The sequence below is a fragment of the Austrofundulus limnaeus genome, unplaced genomic scaffold (assembly GCF_001266775.1).
Source record: "Austrofundulus limnaeus strain Quisiro unplaced genomic scaffold, Austrofundulus_limnaeus-1.0 Scaffold224, whole genome shotgun sequence".
NCBI lineage: Eukaryota > Metazoa > Chordata > Actinopteri > Cyprinodontiformes > Rivulidae > Austrofundulus > Austrofundulus limnaeus.
In genome coordinates this window covers 291104-300328 of record NW_013952626.1, presented here as the reverse complement: position 1 = coordinate 300328, position 9225 = coordinate 291104, and the positions used below count along the sequence as shown (strand labels likewise).

The 9225-nt window shown below is 40.8% G+C and overlaps 1 protein-coding gene across 12 annotated transcripts in view; it reads left to right on the top strand.

Moving 5' to 3' along the window:
* The window catches only part of atp8a1 (ATPase phospholipid transporting 8A1), a gene marked incomplete at its 3' end in the record, with an annotated part of 86277 nt that overhangs the window by 32168 nt on the left and 44884 nt on the right, over positions 1 to 9225 (top strand). For 6 of the 12 annotated variants that reach the window (XM_014019569.1, XM_014019566.1, XM_014019573.1 and 3 more), the window contains 5 exon segments: positions 3011 to 3056; positions 3272 to 3312; positions 7201 to 7274; positions 8513 to 8582; positions 8675 to 8802. In XM_014019569.1, the coding sequence (XP_013875023.1) occupies positions 3011 to 3056; positions 3272 to 3312; positions 7201 to 7274; positions 8513 to 8582; positions 8675 to 8802 (359 nt within the window). 12 annotated transcript variants of the gene reach the window in all.

Below are 9225 nucleotides of genomic sequence, written 5' to 3'. Positions count from 1 at the left end.
ATCCAATGTACGACCCCGCAACAACACGAGGCCTGGCTGGGACAGCAGTAGACGTTGAGCCACAGAAGGAGACGGGAGCAGACGTTGAGCCACAGAAGGAGACGGGAGCAGACGTTGAGCCACAGGAGGAGACGGGAGCAGACGTTGAGCCACAGGAGGAGACGGGAGCAGACGTGGAGCCAAGGGAGGAGGCGGGAGCAAACGTGGAGCCAAGGGAGGAGGTGATGAGGAGCCGGCAGAGGTTGATGTAGCCGGAGCCTCGGCGATGGCGAACACAGGCGACAGAGGGGACGAAGAGACGATGGCAGCCGACCCAGGCGACATGGAGGCGACGGCAGCCAACCCAGACGAAGAGGAGGCGATGGGCGATGACACAGGCAAAGAGGAGGTGACGGCAGCTGACCCAGATGTCAGAGAGGCGCCGGCAGCCGATCCACAAACCTCAAGTACTGCCGACTCAGGGCTCGCCATCTCAGGAGGCACTGACTGTGGAACCACCGATTGTGGAACCACCAGGACCACTGACTCAGGAACCACCGAGACCACCCACTCTGGGACCACCGACTGTGGAACCACCGGAATCACCAACTCTGGAACCAGCAAGACCACCAACTCTGGGACCACCGACTGTGGAACCGGGACCACCAACTCAGGAACTGGGACCACCAACTCAGGAACTGGGACCACCAACTCAAGAAACTCAGGAACAGACTCAGACAACCCAGTAGATTCAAAAGTCCTAGCAGACTCAGGTGACCCAGATGACTCAGAAGCCAAAACAGCTGGCTTGGGTAGCAAAGGCCCAAGCACCGCAGCAGCCGGCCCAGGAAACAGATGGGGTGGGAGGTGGGCATTCAGATGCCCAGCTGGGACTCGTTGAGTGTAATCGCTGACCTTCCGGTGGCCAGGCAGGAGCAGCAGATCGGGACGCCTCGCCAAGACATCCTCGATCACCTGGCAGTAAGGTTGTTTGCCACCAGAGTGGAGGACCACCGGAAGATCATCAGCGCCTCGGCGATCTGAGGGCTTGTCAACTYGTCCTCCCACGGTGGCAGAGACGGGACCGGTTCATCAGAATCAGGTGAGGCAAAACCGGTCGTGTGCAGTTTAGGCGGCGGTGAAGAAAAAACTTTATCTGCCTTGTGGATGCCAGAAAAACCAGAAAAACCTCTCCTAATGGGCTGGGTACGTGGTCGGATCATTATGTCAGGATTGCAGGCAGAAAAACCCAGGGCGCAGGCGAGGTTCAAAATGTGAAACAAAAAGCTTTAATAAAACAAAAACGCTGTCGATGCAGCTCAAAAAACTCACAAGTACTTTCTTGGACGAACAGGCACAAGGGAGAAGGAGCACAGGTACAAAGCACGATGATCCGACAAAACACGGAGGACAAGACTCAGAATATAAAGCAAACAAATTAAGAGTTAAAAGGAAACACCTGGGGAGACACAAGAGGAATCAGGTGTGCGTGGGCGGGGCTGGAGGCAAAACAGTAGGGAAAGGAAAACACGGGAACGGAGAAACACTTAGAAAACGGAGACAAAAACACAGATCATGACAAATACTACTGGTGATATTTTTATGCTTACCCARTAAAACATAAAATGAGTCAAGATTACAGAGTGGACGAGACAAAATAACACAAAAAACCCAAATTTATTTTATTTACTATTTATCTATTCACTGTTCTTTAACCAGGCAAGTCCCGTTGAGATCTCAGATCTCTTTTTCAAGGGAGGCCTGGGCCTGAAGGCAACCTATTGTACATGTTTTTTGTGGGTAAATAATGTATTTAATAATGTAAGCTGTTTGTTAAACACAAAACGAACYGGCTGTAAGCTTTGATTTGAGAGTTGCTCACAGCTGTATAATTAAACAGATGTTTTTGTTACTGTAAGGCTTGAGTGACAGTCTTGGTGAAGCACATTAGTTTTAAATTAGATTAGACTAAATTGATCCAGATATCCTCCTCTTGTAAACAGGTTGTTAGCAGAAAATGGGAGTGGATACRTCCTCTCCTCCCTAATCAAAATGAGCACACGTTGCTCTCAGAAGCTCAATTTAAAAACACGTTAATCATTTTAATGAGATGGAAGCAGCAACACGTTATTACTCAGCATGATGCTGGTTGACAAGCTGTCCCTTGAAATTAGCTGCACAAGTCACAGTTGATTGCATGACTGGTTCACAAACAGGCAAGACATGAAACTTTGGACTGGTCATAGAAAGGATGTGCTGTATACAGTGGAAAGTTTTTAAAGAYGATTCTCTGTTCAAAGTAAGAGCCTGATGTCAAAATTCCTTTCTATTTGCAGAGGAATGCKTGAGGTTTCTCATTATAATTAAATAAAACTGAGTCAAATCCTCCAATGACATATTGGAGCCAGCAGATATTTAAAAAGCTTCTTAATAGATTAATTTAGCTAATAATCCATGCATGATCAGTGCACGTAACTTTTTAATTTTTACTAAAGCTGATGGTTCCCTCAGAGCTGTAAGTTTTTTTCATAACAACATTTTAATCCTTCATGATAGTTTTTTTTTTATCTGTCAGGTGAGCCTGCAGGAAGAACTGCTCAGAGTTGATTATCAGACTCAGAAAGATTTACAGCTTCTATTTGGACCACGCTTGTAAAAATGCAGCGATTTTTATTGTCAAACATTTATTTGGATGAACAGCTGAATGATGCGAGTCATTGTATTTTGTGGAAGACGTGGTGTGAAAATCACTCCACAGTCAGTTGAAGTCAGTTTTTTAAGTGCAAACTTGAGTGAAGTTCATCTTTGTCTTTATTACATGTAAAATCAGAGCAGCGGCATCATTTAGGACATAGTTTTTAAAAAACAGTATTTGCTTATTTCTAACAAGGAGAGAAGAGGATGGTGCTTTTACAGCCTACGCTTGTAGAATTCTCTTCAAGTTACTGTTTTCACGATTGATCGTTTCTGTTTACATTGTTTATTACAGAACATAATACCTACACAAAGTAATTATTGTTCTTTGTTACAGAAACGCCACAAAGCTGACAGTGTTGTCAACAAAAAGGAATGCCAAGGTATTGAAAATCTTTTCTCTTTATAGTATACTCTAGATGTGTTCTAGTACAAGAAAGCAAACTGACTGTGATTTTAAAAAAATGTCTTGATGCATGCTTTTAGCAAAGCAGCAGTATTGTTTCATGACTACAGATCTTTTTCTTCATCTTCTTGTTTTGACTTCCTGTTTTTGTTGCGCTAACTTCCTCTCCATCACTGTCATTACTCACCACAGTGCTGAGAAATGGTGCCTGGGAGATTGTGCACTGGGAAAAGGTACGTGCTCACAGTTTGTCACACTGCTTCTTATTTTATTCATGTGAAACTGAAAGAAATGTCACGTCTCTGATTACTTCTTGTGCAGTTATTACTGGAAAAAAAAACCCAGACTCATAAATTCGGATGTACTTTCTCTGCACACACCAGCCTGAACTAATTAATGCACCGTGTACATGTGGATGGGCTGTTTCCAGTCTTTATTGTAATAAAGTTGTTTTATTTCTAATGGCTGGGCAGTTCTGTTAAAACAAAAAATAAATACAGTAAATAAATAAAATAAAAGAGAGAGAACACCAGGCAGTGCAGAAATAAGCTTATTTTAGCACTCCTCTTTCTGTTTGAAACAGTTTAATCTAAACCCTTTTGATCTGTTCTGCAGAACATGTTACAGATGGGAAAATATGATTTATTTCATGCATTTTTTTTGTAGTTGAACACTGATTTAACCAGTGGTGGGCAGCGCTAATCCAAAAATTAGCTCCGCAATTTCTAAAGTTCTTATGTAAATATGTAGGTCCTAGAGATGTGATGTTCGTGACCGATCCGAATATTTTGAATGGCTCTTTACAATGAACAGTAGGAGCCAGATCGTGGGCAGTAACGAGCCATTTGTAGTTTTATTTCTTTTATTCCTCATATAATCTTTATTTTTTCATACTTAAATCGCTCCCGCCTTGCTTTTTTACGGAAAACATGCAGAGTTGTGGTGTACAGAAGCTCATAATGAGAGGGGAAGGGGGGTTTCCGCTTGATAAACACATGGTTCCACCCACGTGACGGGATGACGTCATTACGTACGGCTACGTGATGACTTAATACGTTCAAAATCAAACAGCTCTTTTGAACGGCTCTATGAAACAAATGGCTCCCCAAGATCCAGATCCCTTCAAAGAGCCATTTATCCCATCTCTATTAGGTCCACAACCTCAAAAGAGCTTATGCCATAAACTAGTGGAAGCTAATTATAACGCGCAAGTTCAATTTGACACTTACTAGCTGGCAATAATTCATGTACAATATATGCACAACACTGCCAACTAGCGGTGTATGAACCCTTTTGCAGCTTATTACTACAACCACCGATTGCTGGGGTTGTGAGTTCCTGAAACAGACCTTTAGCTCCTGGTGTAAAAATTAAAAAGTTGTTGAGGATTGCTAGTTCGGCTGCTTCTTTAAAAAGTTGTTGAGGATTGCTAGTTCGGCTGCTTCTTTAAAAAGTTGTTGAGGATTGCTAGTTCGGCTGCTTCTTTAAAAAGTTGTTGAGCATTGCTAGTTTGGCTGTTTCTTTGTCTTTTTCTTTTGTTTGATGTAGATTTTTCATTAAAGAAGCATAAATAAAGTAATTTTAAAACTGTTTATTGGAAAACTGAAGCGATGCATTCTGGGTACATGATGGATTTTATTTGTGACGGAAATGAAATCACGGAGTAAACTATCTTCCCTTCAAAATAAGAGCTTGGATTTTAAAGTTTTCCATGTAGTTGCTCCAGTTGACCACAAGATGTCAGTCTTCATCAGCATAACATCTTTAAACCATTTCTGCATCTCTAACCCCGTTGCTTCGACCAATTAGGTCAAGTATTGAGCTCCAGCGTTTAAACTTTATATWTTTTTAAAGGAGCTCCAATTGTAAAGTAAAATAAATCAAATCAAATCAAAACATACAAAATTTTAGTATGGATTACAAATGTTGACTGTTTTAGCTGGGACAGGGAGTTCTAAACACTGCCTTCCTGTTACGTAAGCAGACACAAAGCATTGTGGGAAATGAGAAACGTGACCCAAAGCAATAGTCAGCAAGGATGTATACCTTAAGTGTGTTTATCTGGGAGGGGTACTGTTGGATGGATTACGTGTGTTGGGATTCATTGACAGCCATACGTTCCGCTGTTCAAGATGATGATGATTGGTAGATAATTAGTTATTAGTGGTACTGCATTTTAATTTTAGAAAGCGCAAATCCGCTTATGAATTATAAAAATTAGTAAGACCGCTAATGTGCAAGTGAAATATTTAGGTCCGCAATTAGCGGATTTGCGCATTAGCAGGCTGGTGCCCACCAMTGGATTTAACCACTGACCATATCTATGCTTTCTGTAAACATGTTGCAGTCTATGGTTCCTATATATTTAGATATTTGCAAATGCCGTCTTGTAATGAAAACTCTCTTATCAGCATTAGTCACTATCTCCTGGTTAGTTTGAATTTAGTGTGGTTACAAAATGTGCTTAAATAACCCCAAGAAATCAAGGCGCTAATGAGATCTTCACAAAATGGCACGTAACCAGTTCCTGCTGCACAAATTTCAACTTTACATTTCCTGTTAGAGCCGCAGATCCAGAACAGAGTGATGCGTGGATTATTCCTGCGAAAGAAGAAACTTTCATAATCAGATATTACTCAGATCCTCACAGCTGATAGTTGCATCAGTCGACATTGTTCCTTCAGTCCAAATATACTGTTATTCCACATAAGTTGATTTTCCGTAGCCTTTAGATAAATGTTTCTTTTGTTTGTGTGTGAATTTCTCATCCCATAGCACACACAGGATTCGGTAAAAAGCCCAACTTTGAATAATTAATAGTTTTTCCTCCTCTGCATGCATATTATAGAAGCAACTTCTGTTTCAAATTTTTGTCTGGTTTTTAAGTTTTTAAAAAAAAGGTTTTTTCAGGGCAGCTTGAAAAAAAAGAAATGACGAACATGTAGTTTTTAATTATGGGTCTTTACATTTTGTTTTTGCAGGAACAAAACAGTGTTGCATGTTTCGCATTCATACAATTCAAAAACTTAATCTGAAAGTTACTAACAGACTGTAGCCTAAGTTATATTTAAATTTATTTTGTAGCACATTTTAACCCGGTAATTTAAACACAATGTTTATATTTTAGTATTTGATGAGTTTTGCTTAAAATGTTTCGAGTGGAGCAGTAACTGAAAGATGACTCCAGCTGTTCCAGCAGTGTGTCCTCCCTACAATTAAATGTTTCACCGTTCTTTCTCTTTCCAGCTGTAAATTTTTATTTCTTACGCTGACTGTGCAATTTTTCTGTGCTGTTTCATTGCCAGCCACCAGCAGTAACCAGTTTATTTTCACAGATGGAAGTGGGCGATATTATTAGAGTAAATGGCAGTGATTTCGTGCCTGCGGATRCTGTCATTTTATCATCCAGGTAGAGGAGACCACCCTGCTACCAGGCTGTGGGGGGATCTTCTCCCCCCCTTCCCCTTTTCTCCTTCTCCTTTGCTGCACTTTCAGCTAACCCTAAAGAAGTGATGGTTAAATACTGCTTCATTTCAACATGTCTGAACTAGATTGAACATCCATATTTGAAAAACACAATTGAATTTAATCCAACTATTAAACATTTGAAGATGCCATGAAGCCATACTTTTAGTGGCAGCCATCATTTCTTTGGATGGGTTGGTGGTAATGTGATTTTTGATTAGATTTGACCAATCATGTCATGATAAGCATTTATTTCTCCTTTTCAGAAACCATTCAGAATTGTTAAAGATTTGCCTGGTTTTTAAAAAAAAGATCCTGCACTGGCACAGCATTTTGCCTAAACAGCAGTTTTATTTTATTTTATTTTTTCTATTCTAAATGATTTGTGAAAAGCAGAACAGATGAGCAGCCGTGCCTTTGATCAAACAGGACTGACCATTTTGCTCTTCACATCTCCCTGAAACTGAACCAGTTGTATCTCTGCCCTTGTATGTTTGCTGTGTGTCTACTTGTGTTTTGTTTTATTTTTAACCCCTCCATTCCTCCTTGTTTTTTTTCTCTCCTTCCCTCCCTTCATCCTCTCTTGCCTCCCGTGCAAACTACTTGCCACACCTCCTCTGTCTCGCCCCCTGCTGGTGTGTGTTTGGTAATATCAGGTGGCTGTAGGGGAAGTAGTCAGAGCTGCAAATGGGGATCACCTCCCGGCTGACCTCGTCATACTATCGTCCAGGTCAGGAAACCAGCAAGCATTACCAACAATAAACAGCGGTGGGAGAAATAGGGGCTGTGCACGGACTGGGATTGATCCAAATCAGATAATTTCTTTTCCACGGGTAGAGAAAAGAAGGGGCCTGTGAAAGTAAAAGAAAAAAATTTCCTTTTGTCTTTTTTTCCACATTTGATTCAATTGTGGTTCTGTATCGAATCTATGGGCTGTTTAAACAGATATCTTGTTTGATGCTGATATAGTATGTAACTGTAGATTTCTTTAAATAAACACCCGACGCTTTAACTTTACTTACAGTGAATTTAGACGTGTAACATTACACTACAGGAGCACACACTCCTGCATCACACTGTTGTTTTAAGTGGGATTCGATAATTCCACGTTTCTGCCCATGCATGGCTTGTTTTTCTCCCTGAATGCAAATTATTTTGATCTGACAGTTTGCATGCCGTCACGTTCCAAGATGCAAAGSTGGAAAGCCATCTTGGGTTCCTAGTTATGCATTTTCCACAAGATGTCACTGCTAATTGAACAAGCCTCCTCTGGGTTCATTAACTCCCAATTGTTGCTGCAGCAGCTTATTGTTTTATGAACGTTACAGATTTTTCGAATTCACTTCCACTTGCCATTAGAAGAGAAATCTGCTCRTTTTATTGGGTTTAAACTTGCATTCACTGGCAAACAGTAGTACGTTAAGGGTTTTGTGTGGTATAAATGGAATATTCTGTTAATGGAGTTGCTAACCAGCTCAACTTTTACCCACCGGCATGCTCTACCCCTCTGTTGTTGAGCCCAGAGTCTGTCTGCGGCCCATTCGTGTGCATTGTTTGTTGTGCTTGGTTCTTTGCACCGCTGTTTCTATCAGATTTCTCTTTGCTGTAAATTTGAGCTTTCCGCAAAAATACTTAAACTCCCCMAAAACAACATCAAACAAAGATGTTTTGTCTGTCTTGAAGATGYTTGCTGCACATTTAGACAATGTCAGGGAAACACTGAGGCATCTTTTTGCTGACATGCATCATCTTTGTTTGCAGTTCTCTAGTCCTCTAACTGTTGTAGCCCCTTCTCTGTCCCAACCAGTTGTTTAAACTCAGATATTATAAACAGTGATTATTTTACAATTATTTGCTTTATTAATCATTATTACAATTAATATACTCTAAAATACAAACTCACAAATCCAGATTACTTCTGTACCATAACTCTACTCCAAGTGTCCATGTCCTCTCCCTTYACTACAGTGAACCACAAGGTATGTGCTACATTGAAACGTCTAATTTGGACGGAGAGACAAACCTTAAAATCCGACAGGTGAGGATCTTTGTTTKTCGTTAGTATAAGTTTCCATCTGCACAGTGGTGTTTAAAAATATAAGTGCTTTAATGTTGCTGTAACTACAACAGGGTCTCCAAGTCACTGCTGACATAAAGGACATAGAAAGTCTGATGCGTCTCTCTGGGCGGATGGAGTGTGAAAGCCCAAACCGTCACCTGTATGAGTTTGTCGGCAACATCCGCCTGGATGGGCACAGGTGAGCCCAGTTACGAAGCTTCACGTCAGATTCTCTGACACTTATTTAATCTCTGTTGTTCAGTGTCCAGACAGACTGCAGTGATTTCAGCAACAATTGAGAACTTCATTGGTTTTCTGCATATTATTTGGTCTTCCAACCCGAACAAGTCTTTACAAATGTATAGAAAACATCCACACAACTTTCTCAATAAAGGTTAAAGGGATCCCTGATTAGTTGTAACATGAGACTTTATTTGATAAACATTTATTTTAACTGTAAAATAAAGTCCGTAAAAATACTGAAGTTGTAGACGGGCGGAGCCATTTTATTTACACACAAAGCATTCTTGGTAAATGATGACGTGGATAGGTCATCGGTGTGAGTGAGCTATATCCACCCTGAAGGTTAATCTTGGACAATATCTGATGATCGACTCTTTTA